The sequence below is a fragment of the Somniosus microcephalus genome, chromosome 11 (genome assembly GCF_052327205.1).
Source record: "Somniosus microcephalus isolate GS21.2 chromosome 11, FLI_Smic_1.0, whole genome shotgun sequence".
Taxonomy (NCBI): domain Eukaryota; kingdom Metazoa; phylum Chordata; class Chondrichthyes; order Squaliformes; family Somniosidae; genus Somniosus; species Somniosus microcephalus.
The window spans coordinates 87,694,388-87,711,555 of NC_140997.1; the positions used below are offsets into that span (position 1 = coordinate 87,694,388).

The 17,168-nt window shown below is 45.9% G+C and overlaps 1 protein-coding gene across 2 annotated transcripts in view; it reads right to left on the minus strand.

Annotated features, from left to right (window-relative positions):
• Window positions 1-17,168, minus strand: part of ccnf (cyclin F) — a 73,357-nt gene that overhangs the window by 26,515 nt on the left and 29,674 nt on the right. For both annotated transcript variants that reach the window (XM_086000920.1, XM_086000919.1), the window contains exons 3-7: window positions 17,013-17,119; window positions 15,954-16,021; window positions 9,782-9,975; window positions 2,287-2,340; window positions 1,564-1,668 (exon numbers count right to left, since the gene is read on the minus strand). In XM_086000920.1, the coding sequence (XP_085857046.1) occupies window positions 1,564-1,668; window positions 2,287-2,340; window positions 9,782-9,975; window positions 15,954-16,021; window positions 17,013-17,119 (528 nt within the window). The remainder of the gene's footprint in view (window positions 1-1,563; window positions 1,669-2,286; window positions 2,341-9,781; window positions 9,976-15,953; window positions 16,022-17,012; window positions 17,120-17,168) is intronic.

Genomic DNA, 17,168 nt, shown 5'->3' on the forward strand with positions numbered 1-17,168 from the left:
TACAGGCCGGGAGCCCTTAATGAACCCCCAGACGCCCTATCGTGGGGAATGTGTGCCAGCATTCATACGGACAAATTACAGGGTCTCCACAACGACCTCTGTCACCCAGGGGTCACCCGACTATACCATTTTATACAATCCCTCAATCTGCCCCACTCCATCGAGGAGGTCAGGGCAATGACCAGAGCCTGCCGCATCTGTGTGGAATGCAAGCCTCGTTTCTACAGGCCTGACCGTGCACACCTTATCAAAGCCACACGGCCATTCGAGCGCCTAAGTCTGGACTTCAAGGGACCCCTTCCCTCTGCCGACCGTTACGTATACTTCCTCAATATCATTGATGAATATTCCCGCTTCCCCTTCGCCATTCCCTGCCCAGACATGACCAGTGCCACGGTCATCAAGTGTCTCTAATCTATTCTGCATGTTTGGCATGCCAAACTACATACACAGCAATAGGGGGACGTCATTCATGAGTGACGAGCTGCGCCAGTTCTTGCTCTCGAAGGGGATAGCCACTAGCAGAACCACTAGCTACAACCCCCGGGCTAATGGGCAAGTGGAAAGGGAGAATGCTACTGTTTGGAAGGCTGTCACGTTAGCCTTAAAGTCAAAAGGCCTTCCGACCTCCCGCTGGCAGGAAGTCCTCCCAGACGTGCTCCAGTCCATAAGGTCTCTGTTATGTACTGCCACTAACGCTACCCCTCACGAAAAGATGTTCGTTTTCCCCCGGAAATCCACCTCGGGCATATCTCTACCCGCGTGGCTGACGTCTCCGGGGACAGTACTATTACGGAAGCACGCGAGAGGCCATAAAACGGACCCCCCTTGTGGAAAAGGTACAGCTCCTCCATGCAAACCCTCAGTACGCCTATATCGAATACTCCGACGGGCGAGAGGACACTGTTTCCATAAAAGACCTCGCTCCCTCGGGGAGCGGAGAGAACGATGGGAGACTACCCGATGAAGACCTACACTACAAAGAGACAGGACGCCCAGAGGTATCAATACCCAACTTTAACCTGGAGGACACTGCGGAGGCCCGGGCAGCGGAGGAACCAGAATCCACTCCCCTAGAGGCACCCCAACCGGCTTTGCGCCGATCACTGAGAACTGCAAAACCTCCTGACAGACTCACTTATACCAACTTTTAAGAAACATCACCCCAATGGACTAAATCTATAGAAGGGGTGAATGTAATGAAATCTGTTTGTCTTGGTCCTGTATTCGTTTTGCACTCATGTATATTACCCTCCCCCACTGTGTATAGTTTCACTTCCTCTTTCCCGACTAACCTGGGAGGTTCCAGGTCTTGGCTCTGCCCCTGACTTCTCTTACATAAAGATCCCAGGATCTGTATGACTCATTCCTGTGAACCAGTCGGCGTGTTGAGATGTTAGCTCTGATCTTAGTGATTAAAAGCCAACTTGTTTAAGTCTATAACTTCTAGTTTTGTGGTTATTGAAGGCCCATCAAGAACTTTCTGGCAAATCCACAGTACATGCTGGATACTGGAATAGCAAAGAATGTTTCAGAAGTCTCAAACAGTAGATCTAAACTTACTGCTTCTTTCTGGTTTGTCTCCCACAAGTGGTAAGAGCTTGGTAAGCATCCATGACTGGAAGATTCTTCGAACATTGATACAGCCTGCTTCTGTTTCTCTTCATCCTAAATTGAAGTAAAAACTCAGTTCAATAAAAATTCAAATCTTAACTTGCAATTATACAGCACCTTTAACATAGCCAAACGTCCCAAGGCACATCACAGGAGCGATTAACAAAATTTGACACTGAGCCACGTAAGGAGATATCAGGACAGGTGACCAAACGCTTGGTCAAAGAGGTAGGTTTTAAGGAGCATCTTAAGGAGGAGGTAGAGGTTTAGAGAAGAAATTCCAGAGCTCAAGGTCGAAGCTGCTGAAGGCACAGCCGCCAATGGTGAAGCAAAGAAAGTCAGGGATGTGCACAAGGCCAGAATTGGAGAAGCGCAGAGATCTCAGGAGGATTGTAGTGTTGGAGGAGGTTACAGAGATAGTGAGAGGCAAAGCCATGGAGGGATTTGAAAACATGGATGAGAATTTGGGAGAGAGTTTGGATGAGCTTAGGTTTACAGAGGGTACAAGGTGAGAGGCTAGCCAGGAGAGCATTGGAATAGTTGAGTCTCGAGGTAACAAAGACATGGATGAGGATTTCAGCAGATGAGTGAGGCAGGGCTGGAGACGGGCAATGTTATGGAGGTGGAAGTAGGATTAAGTGGGATTCCAAGTTTAATTACTATGATACCAACCTCAAAGAGACTGAGAACTTTGGCTAAACAGTAAGTTAGGGATGCCTTCTTAGCCTAGAAAATGAAAAACACCACAAGTTAAGAAGTTTATTACAAAGAATTCAGTGCATGGGCTCCATATGTTCTGTGAATAGTAACAAGGCCATTCTAACAAAGGGAAGGGTCTTATTTCAACATTGTTCTCTTTTACACAAAAGTCAGTTCTAGTCAGCAAGGCATTCCAACTCCCACCAAATTTTATTTTGCAGATTATGAGCCAAAGAAACATGTGTAACGACACACCCAAGTCCATCTGCTCCCATACTCCATTTAAAATCTTTCAATTAAAAAAAGTAACTCATTGTCCCAAAGTGCTTTATAGCCATTCTGGATAGATGAAACATGCTGAATGAACGTTAATGTTTTGTTCTTGGGATGAGAGACACTGATGAGGCAATTATTTATTGCCCATTCCGAATTGCCTTGCGTGCATCGAGAGTCAACCAGTGTGGGATTGGAGTCACATATGCAGACCAGGTAGGATTTGAACTCAGTTTAGACAGAGTACCATGATCACTTTCCCCTATTACTACATAGAAAGCACAGAAAGAAATAAGGGAAGACTTGCAGATGGATGGAGAATTGGAAATCAACCCATTTGGTTATTAAGATAGAAAACAACTTGGCCTGACTAGATATTAAGGGGTCAATTTTTGTTCAGGTGCGGGGAATTGGCGGTTTCCCCGAATTGAGTGATTCCGACACGATTGTAAATGGGTCTGTGAGATTGATGCAAATTTAACACAATTGGCCAATTGAATTCCAGCGTGTGGGAAGCCTTGGCAACTAAGTCTTTCCAATCAGAAAGTCGCAGAATATGACATCATCATTGCTGCTGCTTTTAAAGGTCCACAGCAAGCCTTGCTTCCTCTGCAAGCTTCCAACCTTCCACATTAAGATGGCACAGGAACCTGCAGCAGGAACGGCTAGCGGGAGGGCCAGATCTGCGCCCAAATTTGATGAGGCTTCACTGCAGACAGGGCTAGGGCCCACGGGGAGGTCCTCTTCCCTCCTTCAGGGAGGAAGAGGCCTCCCAGTCAGACCAAGGCTGTGTGGATGCAGGTGGCTGGTGAAGTCAACTCCTTGGGGCTAACACGAAGAACATGGTTGCAGTGCAGGAAGAGATTCCATGACCTTCTTCGCACTGGAAAAGTACGTACTTGTTGTGTATGTAATATGTGTGCTACTTTGAACCTATGGACAGGACTGCACTACTTGTAGGGCGTAGTGATACGCAGTACCACTCCTGGCCATAGGGGTATAAATAGTACTGTGGGTACTGATCTCCCCTCAGTTCCCGCCTGTGGGCATGAAGTAAAGAGCTACGTACAGTCCCTACCTCCAACCAGTAAAGACCTGTTTGAGTTATACGTTTAAGTCTTTGTGTTAATTGTTCAATACAATACACATACTTAACACTGGCGACGAGTCAGGTTCTTACCCTGCGGCAGTTGAAGAGAGGTTTCAAACATCACCACCCCACTAAAAGCGACAGGCTTTAGGACTCTGAAGCCTCCATCAGCGACTGAGCACTGGAGTGCAGCAGCCATCCTGACAGCTTCCAGCGACTGACAGAAGTCTTTCTGCAGTTTCCTTGTTCAACCTAGGTGGTGGGGTAAGCCGTGCAGCGTTGGCTGCAAAGACAGGGCTGGGGAAGTTGGAGAAGATAAGGGCGATCGCAATCCCTGATAAGAGCCGCGGTGAAACGCGCGAGCGGGTAAGCCAGAGCCCGGGAGGGAGCGAGCAAGAGCCGCGCGAGCGGGTGAGCCAGAGGCCGGGAGCCGCTTCAAGTGCGAGGCGCAGCGCGGGCCAGCGATCGGGACCAAAGATAAGGGCCGCACTCGGACTGAAAGGCGCGGCGGCTGCAGAAGCTCAAGGTGCGAGAGCCGCGGTGCACAGCGCGGGCTATCGATCGCGGCGAAGATAAGGGCCGCACTCGGGGGCAGAAGGGAGACGGCGTCGGGGGACAGGTGAAGACCGCCAAGCGCGGGAAAACCGCCATTGTGGGCGGAGGACGACGGCAAGAGCGGGAAGCCGCCATCTTTGATAACAAGTAAACAAAATAAAATCTGAGAAATTGCAAATCTACAATGCCTAAACACGGGAATATTAGCACCTTTAATAGTGACCTCGAAGATTGGGCCATATATGTTGAAAGAGTAAAAAATTATTGTAAGGCCAATAAAATTCGTGACCAAGATAAAGCTCTAACATTATTAAATTTAATGGGTGCGAAGACATACGGGCAATTGAAACACCTGTTATCACCAGATGAACCGGCGGATAAGACGTTCGATGAGATTGTTACTGTCCTGAAAGATCATCTAAACCCCACGCCGCTGATGCTAGCGGAACGATTTAAATTTTACGACAGAAGGCAGCTACAGCATGAAAGCAATGCTGAATATTTGCTGGAATTGCGTAAATTAGCGAAATATTGCCAGTTTGGAACGGGACTGACAGATGCACTACGAGACAAATTTGTGTGTGGTTTATTTAAACAGGATACACAAAAGCGACTGCTCGAGGAGAATGAGCCGACGCTTGAGAAGGCGGTCACTATGGCAGCAGCACACGAAGCCGCAGCGAGAGGCACAGCAGTAATGCAGCTACGGTCACCGGAGCTCAGTGCACACAAATTGGGTGTGAGTTCTGGCAAATGTTATCGTTGTGGAAAGACAACGCATGATCAGAACCAGTGTTGGTTTAAAAACCAAGAATGTAGAACTTGTGGTAGGCTTGGACATATAGCTAGAGTATGCAGGTCAGGGAAGAAGACCAGCAACAAGAAGTCACCGCAAGGAAAATACGCAAAGGTACACAAGGTGACCGAACAGGAGTCCGATTCAGACGCTAGCAGTAATGAACTGGCTAGCTTAAGCTGTAATGAACTGGCTAGCTTAAGAGTACTCAACGCTGGTAAGGGTGCAGACCTCCAGACAATTTGGGTCACTCTTCAGATAGAAGGAGTCCAAGTAAAACTGGAATTGGACACTGGATCGGTATTGACGGTCATAAATAAGAAAGATTACGGAAAGTTATTCCAACATATTCCCCTACAGGATACGGGGATTATATTGAAAACATACACGGGGCAAAGAGTGTACCCCATCGGGAAAATAGAGGTTGCAGTGGTCCACAAGGGCGAAGACAGTCAAATAATGGACTTATATGTGATATCTGAAGGAGGTTCTCCACTACTAGGACGGGAGTGGATTAGGAAAATGAATATGGACTGGCATTTCCTACAAACAATAACGAGTGAGAACTCGGTGAAAATAGTCGGCCCAGACTCTGGAACGGATGATGGTAAGCCCAACTCAGGTGCAAAAGACAAAGTTTCAGCACAGAATTCCACTGAGCAACAACAACATAGTTTAACTGTGGATTCTGAGTCTGGCAAGTCTACTGATGTGCCCATTTCTGAGGGACACCGGGCTCGAACTCAACTCCATTTCAAACTACAACAGCAATTAGAACAAATGATTCGCCGTTTTGAGCAAGAGATGAATGCGACGAAAGAGTTCTTTGATATAGAGTGGGAACATCTGGAAAGACAACAGAAGCAGCTGATGGAGAAAATGGAGCAGGAGCACACAAAACGTCTGATGTCAGAGGAGTTAACGGTCAGCCAACTCCTGCATATGCTGAAGGACAGGACTCTGAAATGGGAAAAACTTGAACACGAACTTCAATATTCAAACGAAAGGGGTTCGGAGCTCTCAAAGGTTATTGGAAGAGCGGAGGTGGCAACACAGACTGAGATGACTGCAACAGAGCAGCCCTTGGATGCCAAAAGTACGCGGACTCACGTCAACGTAGAACAACAGGCCGCTGAAACAGCTGCTCCGGTAGAGGGATTGAATAGTCCGATCAATCAATCTCCAAAAGAAGTTGAAGTAGTAAAATCTCAAATGAGGTCATTAGTAAACGACTTGCTGAAAGCCCAGAAAAAGCTGGATAAGAGGTACGCATGAAGAAGTCTCTTCAGGAAAGATGTCTGGACTTGGAACAAAAGCTGGCTAACGCCCAGCTGGGTATGGAGGAAATAGAAGACCCTCTCGCTGGCCTAGATCAGGACGACACCGAATATTACTATGTCCTGTCCTGCCCAACTTGTAACTTCGACTCCCACCATACAGAAATCATGGAGGAGCACCGAAAGTCTACGGAACATCGGGAGAAGGTGGCTCTACTACGGAAAAAGGAGGAAGAGAAGGAGGAACTGCGCATGCAGCTGGCAGCTGACAGTGGAGCCCAGAGAGTCTCCAAGAAGCAGAAAAGGAAAAGTCGAAACAGAAGATGACCCATCTGAACCATTATTACCTCTACCAGATCACACACGTGGTCCCTCCGAACGGAGCCAATTCAGTTCGGAAGTTCAAACTGTTAAATCCATGGAAGGACTATTGAATGAGTCACTCCAGCAACGTGAACCGACTACACCACAGAGATTGAATCTGTGAACTGTTTTCCGCAGAGACTGAATCTGTGATCTGTTTTGACATGAAGTTATCTATGTATCTATGTTATTCTGTTATGTAAACCTGAAGTTATATATGTATATATGTTATTACGTTATGTTAAATGGGGAGATGACTGTAAAGCTAGGAAGGGAGGAATGTTGTGTATGTAATATGTGTGCTACTTTGAACCTATGGACAGGACTGCACTACTTGTTGGGCGTAGTGATACGCAGTACCACTCCTGGCCATAGGGGTATAAATAGTACTGTGGGTACTGATCTCCCCTCAGTTCCCGCCTGTGGGCATGAAGTAAAGAGCTACGTATAGTCCCTACCTCCAACCAGTAAAGACCTGTGAGTTATACGTTTAAGTCTTTGTGTTAATTGTTCAATACAATACACATACTTAACAGTACTGTATGAAGTTTCCATCACCCTCAATCTGATCCCCATTGCCTTTCCTCACCAGCACTAAGCTTTAGCAATCTCTTCCTGCACATCCCACTAGACACTTACATCCATGCACCCTTACCCATTCCCTCCCTCTCTATGCTCACATTCACAGAACTATGCCACCATGCAGCCCTCACACTCCCTCTCACTGATGCTTTGAATACAACTGACTACACACAGGGAGGGCCCTTGGTCTTGCAACCGCACTCCATCTTTGTCTCCTTCTAAGTATCTATGCTATGCAATCTCTGCACTCACTCCTTCATTCTCACTCAACCTCCACTTGTCTCCCTCATTGCAGGAAAAGAAAGCTCACAACAGGAGAGCGCGAGCCAGGACCAGAGGAGGGCCGCCCTCATTAGCCCAGCTCACCCCCTGGGAGGAAGGCGTCCTGGAGATTGCCGGGTCAGACCGAGATATGGACGTTGGGGGTAGGACAGGCAGGAGCATCCCCGCAAGCTGGTGACAGAATAGTTCTCCATCTTTCTCATTGACATTGCATGAGTCGCTGATAATGATTCTGAAGCTACATCATATGGACTTATGATCATCTGCAGAATGCAATGTGCATGTAACCTTGGCATCACATCTCTAACTTTTTCCTCGACTCCCCCACAGGACCATAGAGAGCCCCCATCCCCACTCTGCAGGAGGAAGAGCTTGAGCAGCCAGACTCCTCAGAGGAACCTGCAACCTCTGAGGGCGCAGCGTCATCAGCAATAAGCGCACCCAGCACCAGCGCAGACACTCACACCTCAGTGGGACCTTAGGGACTGAGTAGAGTGGTCACCTGGTGTATCACAGCTCACAAGTGAGCATCAGCAAATTGTGGAGACGGACAGCTGTGGAGAGTCCTCGTCGGAGGGCGCAGGACTCTGCCAGCTCGGCTCAGCTGCATGTCGACCCTCTGCCATTGGGTCCATCCGTAACATCAGAGGCGATGGAACTCCAGGCACAGATGCAGGAGTCTCTGGCAGGTTTTGTCTCTAGGGTCACTGCGAGTGTGGAGTGAATGGAGGAGTCCATAGTGAACATGAGCAGAGCCTTTGTGGAGTCATTGGCGCAGGAACACATCACCACGGAAAGGATGGCAACCTCCGTGGAAAGGATGGCTACAGTAGAGGAGAAGATGGCTACGGCCATGGAGGAGCTAAGTCGCCAGAGTGTTGAAAACATGGTGAGTGTTCAGAATAGACTGACATCTCTGGAGGAGCGATGGTCAGCTATTGAACTGAGAAACCAGGCCTTCATGGCAGGCCCTCCGAGTAGGACTGCCATTGTAGAAACGGGTCCCCATGGCCCCCCTGATGTGCAGCAAGCTGCTCTCAAGCCACTTGCAGGCACTGAGGGGGACCTGACCCATGAGAGGGAGGTTGGTGGCAGACCTCAAGGAAGTGGGGGCTCCTCTCCAAGTGCTCACACTTCCATGCCACTGCAGAGCCCTTGGTCAGAGCCCTGCCGGAGTCCACACCCAACGGAGATAGAAGTCTCAACCCCTGCACAGCCGCAGGAGCAGCAGGCTGCTGCCGAGCCCTCACAGGCCCCTGCCGAGCCCTCACAGGCCCACCATCCCAGAGGACGCCCGCCAATGGTGTCAAGACAGGAGCAGCAGCAGCAGTGAGCAAGGGGCCTCCACATCTGCTGAAGCCACAGGGGACGCACTACGTAGGAGCACGCGTAAGAGGAAAATAAAGCACAAATACACAGCATTTCACCCATCAGTTGTGTGTGTTTCATAAAAATTCTGATGCCAACTTCTGCAGTTGTGGCGTGTGTCATTTCGTGATTGGGGCTGGAGGTCCTCTAATGCCAAGAGGGGAAGGAAAAAAAGGCCTCCCATGCTTCTGGGAGGTGCCTCAGTTGAGGACGTGCTGAGTGAGGGTGGCGAGAGGGGTCTCGCAGGAGGTCACACTGGAGATGGGGGTCAGGCTCCAAACTTCCACAGCTGTGGCTATGCCTTCTAAAAGTTCCCCCAGACCTGAGACAACAAAGTCCTGCCACCTGCAAATGATGACTGATCAAATATCCTCTTTAATGTTGGACCTGCAGCCGATAGTCAGCAAGCCAATAGTGTTCACGCCAGGTTTCACGGACGTCATCCCCACCAGGCGTGTTTTACGTGGGAAAAGGGTTAAACAGGCAAGGGTTGGTTAAAATGGGATTATAAAGGCCGATCAGTGCTGTTTAAGGGCCCTAAAGACCAGTCCTGCCGTTGCAGGCGGGACTGATTCGGGTCAATCAGACACACCTAGGTTAAAGTGGCGTGGATGCGGGAACCAGGCCCCGGGGGGGGGGGGGGGGGGTGTCGCGTCCACTAGATTTTGCGATTTTAACCCCCCGCACGCCAAAAGGCCCAGTGAAAATTGAGGCTTAAGTGACTATTTTCCAGAAGAAAACACATGAACAGTTAATGCAACGTTTACTAATACTAATACAAATCGCATGGACCAACTGAAATACTAGATATAAAAAACAATGCAAAAAAAAGATTTTCACAGATAAAATTGATCAAGTGAAGGCAATACTAAATATACTTACAGTTTGCGACTGGCATTCATTTTTTAAACTATCATAGACAACTGCCTTACAGCAACTCCCAGTCAGAGACCAGGGTGGTCTAATGAATAGCCAAACAAAGGGGTTAGCACCAACATTCAGACTCTCCGCCAAACTGAAGAAATGAGAGGCCTTCAGTCCATTCACTTCAGCACGGCCTTCATCAGAAACTGAAACTGAAACAAAGGGCTCAATTACTTTTATTATAGAAAAAAAACACATTAAGTCATCTCATTTTAATCACAGGCCTTCCATGAATTAAAAAAGTGCCCTGTGTATCATATTATTTCATTTCAAATCCTTATTTCAAGAGTAAAGAAAGCATCCATCTACAATCCAAGCATCCAAGTAAAGCTCAGTTACTTCAAAGAGTAAGTGCTGTCAGTTCTGTACTCTAAATTGCACCATTGCAAAAATCAGTCTAATTTAGTGGGCATAAAACCAAATCTCAAAGCACGACACAAATCAGATTTTGAGCTTCTAGTCCATTATTTTTCCACTCTAGAAAGCCTTCCCTTACCACTAGGATGCAGGCAACCAGCTCAGACACAAGATGACCAATGACAGCATCTAGACCTCTGCACTTCTACCATTGGCAGCTTGGGAAATGAGTAGAATGCACACTGCATTGCATCAATGTGCTACATTAGACTAAAATTGAGCTTTTGTGCATTTTGAACCATCAACCCAAGCAAGCAACAATTTCATTTTTAGATTATATGCACATGCACAATTGTGTCTGAAAGCTACTACACTTCATGCTACTAGTTAATTGTACAAAGGTCTGTACAAGTTTGAGTTATTCAAATGATTGGGAATTACAAAACTGTGGCACACATTAAAAAAATGCAGATGGAATATGCAATTTACTCCCACAAGTTGACAACTCAAGTATTGCAGCTCAAGATAAAGGATTAACGACCATCATGTCATATAGAAATCAGTCAATACCCATCGATTTGTTGAAGGAAAGGCAAGTACAGTAAATGGTTAGTATCCACTGCAGTGGCTAGGGTTGCAAAGGGGTGGAAAGTTTCCGGTAAATTTTCCACAGGAAGTTTAGCTTGGGAATTTTGCCCAAAAAAGCACATGCTAGCAGAATATTGTTTTTTTTGTATTTCTTTCTTTTTTTCCCCCCCACAGGTCCTCTCTTAAAATTACTAACAGAGATGGAATCTTAATTAAGGAATTTCTTAATCAATGTATGTTTATCTTCTTACTTGACTTGTTTTAATAATGGTGTGGAGATGCCGGAGTTGGACAAATGTAAGAAATCACACAACACCAGGTTATAGTCCAACAGCTTTATTTGAAATCACAAGCTTTCGGAGCGCTGCTCCTTCTTCAGGTGAAGTGGAGAAATGCATAAAGACACAGCTTATACAGTCAGAGAATCATGTCAGATGTTTACAGGTAACCTTTCCAACTGCCATTTATCACACCTCGGCAGAGAGATAATCACAGCCGTCAAAGGTGTGAATGGTGTCCAAACAGGTCAGTCAGGGAAACATTACATCAAAGAACAATGAGGTGGGGTCACAAGGGGTCAAATATTGCAGATGCTGGGGGTCTGTATGAAAAACAAAAAAAGACAAAAAACATTTTTTTTGGCTGGAAATCACAGCAGGTCCAGCCGCATCTGTGTAGAGAGAACAAGCCAATGTCGACTCGAGTCTGGATGACCCTGCATCAGGTGGGGTTACATGTAGCGTGACATGAACCCAAGATCTCGGTTAAGGCCGTCCTCATGGGTGCGGAACTTGGCTATCAATCAGTTTCTGCTCGACGATTTTGCGTTGTCGTGTCTCTCGAAGGCCACCTTGGAGAATGCTTACCCGAAGATCGGAGGCTGAATGTCCTTGACTGCTGAAGTGTTCCCCGACTGGGAGGGAACACTCCTGCCTGGTGATTGTTGCGCGGTGTCCGTTCATCCGTTGTCGCAATGTCTGCACGGTCTCGCCGATGTACCATGCTCCGGGGCATCCTTTCCTGCAACGTATGAGGTAGACAACGTTGGCCGAGTCACATGAGTATGTACCATGTACCTGGTGGGTGGTGTCCTCACGTGTGATGATGGTATCTGTGTTGATGATCTGGCATGTCTTGCAGAGGTTGCTGTGGCAGGGTGCTGTGGCACGCTACATGTAACCCCACCTGATGCAGGGTCATCCAGACTCGAGTCGACATTGGCTTGTTCTCTCTACACAGATGCTGCTGGACCTGCTGTGATTTCCAGCCAAAAAAAATGTTTTTTGTCTGTTTTTTTGTTTTTCCATACAGACCCCAGCATCTGCAATATTTGACCCCTTGTGACCCCACCTCATTGTTCTTTGATGTAATGTTTCCCTGACTGACCTGTTTGGACACCATTCACACCTTTGACTGCTGTGATTATCTCTCTGCCGAGGTGTGATAAATGGCAGTTGGAAAGGTTACCTGTAAACATCTGACATGATTCTCTGACTATATAAGCTGTGTCTTTATGCATTTCTCCACTTCACCTGAAGGAGCAGCGCTCCGAAAGCTTTTGATTTCAAATAAAGCTGTTGGGCTATAACCTGGTGTTGTGTGATTTCTTACATTTGTTTTAATAATTACAAGTTTTGTGTGTGACTGTGAACAAATGTGTCCGGATTGGTTGAATGAGTGGATGAGCGATTGAGCGGTTAGCTCCCTCTATTTGTAATGTTTGCATGTCGAATTGTGATTGGCCTGCAGGCATCTGTAAGACTGCTATAGTTTTTTTTTTTTTTAAGATCCAGGATAGGGGTCCTGAGGGAAGTCATTTTGTTTTCTGCTGATGTTGTGATGATGCAGTAAGTAAATCAGACTTTATACCAAATAAACCAGTTACTTGTTGAACTCTGTTGTCCTTCAATTTAAAATATACAAAATAATACACTATTGGTGATGTAGCGTCGTGTGTGTACAGGTCATGCTTCCATCACATGGAGCATCAGCAAAAATGTACTCACCCTGTTGCAATCGTGCTGATCGACCGCAGTTCGACACAGAGATGAATGCCCTTTATTTCTCTGCATAGAACAATGCCACGTTTACCGTCGGATGTGTGGAAGCATTTTACCCCAGGCATTAAAGATGGAAAGACTGTGTACATGTGCAAACACTGTAGAAAGCCATATGTAAAGAATGCCACAAAGATGCAGCAGCATTTATCCAAATGCAACAACTTCACTCAAAGCTCACAGCAGTCAGCCCAGAGTTCCTCTGCTTCCATTCAAGAAGATGATGGTTCTCATTCAGCATCAGGCTCCTTATCATCAGCAACTCCTGGCCCACTTGGAAGGTTCTTTGATACAATGGATAACCATAGCCAGAAGAATGCAGATGAGTGCCTTGCTCGAGCTGTATATGCAACAGGCTCACCCCTCATGCTCACAGCCAATGTGTACTGGAAGAGATTTTTCAATGTTATTCGCCCTGCATACTGTCCTCCCACCAGACATGCTTTGTCTACTTATTTGCTGGAGGCTGAGTATAACAGAGTCCAAGGAAAGCTCAAAGAAACGATAGCGATGGCAGACTGTGGTGCAGTTATCTCAGATGGGTGGTCAAATGTACGAGGGGAGGGCATCATAAACTACATCGTCTCCACTCCTCTCCCAGTGTTCTTCAAGAGCACAGACACGAAGGACAACAGACACATACATTGCTGATGAGCTGAAAGCGGTCATCAACGATCTTGGATCACAAAAGGTCTTTGCAGTAGTTACTAACAATGCTGCGAATATGAAGGCTGCTTGGGCTCAAGTGGAGGAGGCCTACCCTCATATTACGTCTATTGGGTGCGCAGCTCATGGGCTTAACCTGCTCATCAAGGACATCATGGGTTTGAGAACCATGGAAGCACTGTACAAGAGAGCCAAGCAAGTTGTTATGTATGTCAGGGGAAAACAGGTAGTTGCAGCAACCTACAACTCCAAGCAAATGACAAAGAACAAGAACACCACACTGAAGCTGCCCAACATTAGATGGGGTGGTGTTGTCATAATGTACAACAGCCTTCTGGAGGGTAAGGAGTCGCTGCAAGAAATAGCAATATCCCAGTCTGGGGATATGGAAACCACCATCAAGAAAATACTGCTGGATGATGTGTTTTGGGAAAGAGTGGTTAGCAGCCTTAAACTACTCTCACCAGTAGCATCTGCAATTGCTCAGATTGAAGGAGATGACGCTGTCTTGTCAGATGTTCTCAGGCTTTTTACTGATTTAAAAGAACAAAATCAGCATTGCCCTACCCACATCCCTGCTGCTCAAAGCAGAGGAGAAGGCAATTGTTCAATTCATACAGACGCGTCAAGAATTTTGTGTCAAGCCGATTCATGCTGCAGCATACATGCTGGACCCAAAGCATGTTGGGAGACCAATACTTTCTGGAGAACAGATCAACAGCGCTTAGTGTGATTTCTACCCTCTCACACCATCTCAATCTGGATGTGGGCAAAGTTCTGGGAAGTCTGGCAAAGTTCTCTACCAAGCAAGGTCTTTGGAATGGGGATGGGATATGAGAATCATGCAAGCATATCAGTGCACATACCTGGTGGAAGGGACTTTGTGCATCTGAGGCCCTGTCACCTATTGCATCGGTGATACTCCAAATCCCACCTTCATCAGCGGCCTCTGAACGAAACTGGTCACTTTTTGGGAATACGCATACAAAGGTGCGCAACAGGCTGACTAACAAGAGAGAGTGGAGAAACTGGTGGCTATCCGGGCGAACCTACAACTTATTGAGCCAGATACAGAAGTGTCCACCACACAGCTAGACACTGACACAGAGGAGGAAATGGACACGTCAGAGCCAGAGTCAGAGAATCAGGGGGAGCAATGAGGAGTAGAAGACTCAGAAGACTCATGAGTAGAAGACTCAAAGGGACAAAATAAGGACAAATTACAGGCTAAATAAGCTGATGCTCTTTTTATTTTATTTTAGATGGGTCTTTTTTGTGGGGGTTCAATAAAGTTCAAAATTATAACCTAAATAAAGTTTTGAAAGCCTGTTTTTATTTGTATGGAACAGTATGTCTATTTTGACGACAAAGATAATATAAGGGTCAGAGACAAAAACCATCAGTGTGCAAAAAAACTCAAAATTCCCATGGAAAGTTTCCTCTTTTAAAAATTCCCAGAATTTTGCAACCCTAGCAGTGGCACATTTCATATACAAAGTTCCTTTTTTAAAAAGATAGTACAGTATACAATAATCTAGTGACTTGTGTTGAAGCAGCTGCATTGACATTTTATTTGAAGTGACATACTAGTGTATCATTGAAGCGCAAATGGCACATTTAGCAATTTTACAATTACTAGCTGATCTTCTAGACATTGCTCACAAGAGTCACAGGTTGTGGGGTTTAGGTGCCAAGATGCAAGTGTGTTTAACATGATCAGTCCCATGAAGGCCATCCCCCCCCCCCCCCCCCCAAATCTTCTTTCTCAGGTGGTTGGTAGCATGGTACATCTGGCACATCATTTTCAGGCAGCATCCAGCCAAGGCTTCAGATGGCTTTTGGGCTATAAGTGGCAGCTGAGGGGGTGGGGGGGTGAGAAGGAAGCAGTCTGAAAGCTCACTATTTAAGTACATACGACCATTTAATAATGCAGCACTTTTTCCAAGCAGAAAAACCCTGTAGGGAATCTACTGGCCACTGCACTCCACTGCCACCCAGAGCATTACAGAGCAGCTCACTAGTGCTGCTCATTTAAACACTCTATCCATACCTGGAGAGAAAATACACCAGGAAAAGTATGCAAGAATGAGGATCAAATGGCCTCATTCAGCAGTAATCATTAGCAAGAATACCACCTCCGAACTGTGTGCTGCTATTCCAGACTAGAAACTCAAGCATAGAATATTACAGCACAGAAATAGACCAGTCAGCCTATCAGATCGGTATTTTTCTCTACGAGCCACCTAGACTAATCACACTGCCCCATTAAGTCCCCATATCATTTACCCTGCCTCTCTTCCTAGCAATGAATTCCCTTTTAAAAGAATTTATGGACTCTGCTTCACAAGTCTGTGGCAGATATTCCAAATTCTAACCATCCTCCAAGAATTTTTTTGACTTTGTGCCCTTGTTACCGTAATGTTTTTAAAAAAGCATTTTAAGACGACAGGATTAATACTTACGTCCTTCATTATAGAGGTAGGCTATCCCTAGCTTTACTGCAGCCTCAAAATTTCCACTTTCTGCAGCCCTAAAACAGAGTGACTCATTAGGATTGTAGCAAAGCTTTTCTTTTCCCCACCTCAAAAAAAGGTTTTTTTTGCCTCTAGTTAGTTGGCTCAACAAAACAATTACAGGTCTATATTCACACATTTGTAAACAAAAGTGATCAGCACAAGCAACATTGATTTCATAATGTTCCGCATTCTTTGAGCGTTCATCCCTTTATGAAGGGGAGGGAGAGAAGAATCACAAAGGCACTGGTCCTTTAAGAAATTCACCCATTAAAAAAAGACAATTTTGGTTAGGGTCTATCCCACACTCCATTTGAAGCTGCACCCTAGCTCTTTTGAGACTGAGATGGTAATGAGAGCAAAGCAACAGAAAATAAAAAAAGCTCCAATTTAGGGGAAAAAAAAGGCTAGGCTGAGAAGGTAGTGGTGATTGAACATTCAAATAAAGACAACCATTCTGATGATCTTGGATTACAGAAAGCCCAAAAAGTAGTTTCTTCCTGATAATTCAGTCTTTTGTGCTAAAAATGGAATTATACAACATAACTAATACAACAAAGTGGGAATATAGTGCTAAAACAATTAGAATCAGATAATTTGACTTAGTGACTTTGAATTAAGAGACAGTGCCTGATTTATTGAAAAAAATCAAAATAACCATCTACATGACAGATCATGTGTAGGCAGAGTCTATCTTGTTGGGGATCCATCATCCTTTGTGTGCGTCAAGGCATTAGGCCGATAAGATTGACAAAATTCACCCAGCACCAGAGGAAATGGCCAGTGAGCAAATATTTGCTGATTTAGCACACTAGAGTTGTACAAAAAAGGAACTGCAAGCGATGGTGCAACAAGCAGATATAACATGAAACAGAGAAGTGGACTGGAATAATTACACTGGTGGAACCTACATCCCAACAGGACACAGCTAACAAGCAAACAAACTAAGGTTAGCTGAGCCTCTGAAAATTACACAAGTAGAAACAGCAGTGCATTTTACAACTGTACCTTTCAAACAGCCACCGATTTACTGGAGACGGCCAGATCTCCTGAAAGTTTGCATGGGCCCAAACACTAGCGTGATTATCTACAAGGGATCGGAAGTGACTGTGCACCTGAAAGACAGGAGTACAAGATTGCAGCTGTGAACATCTTACACAATCT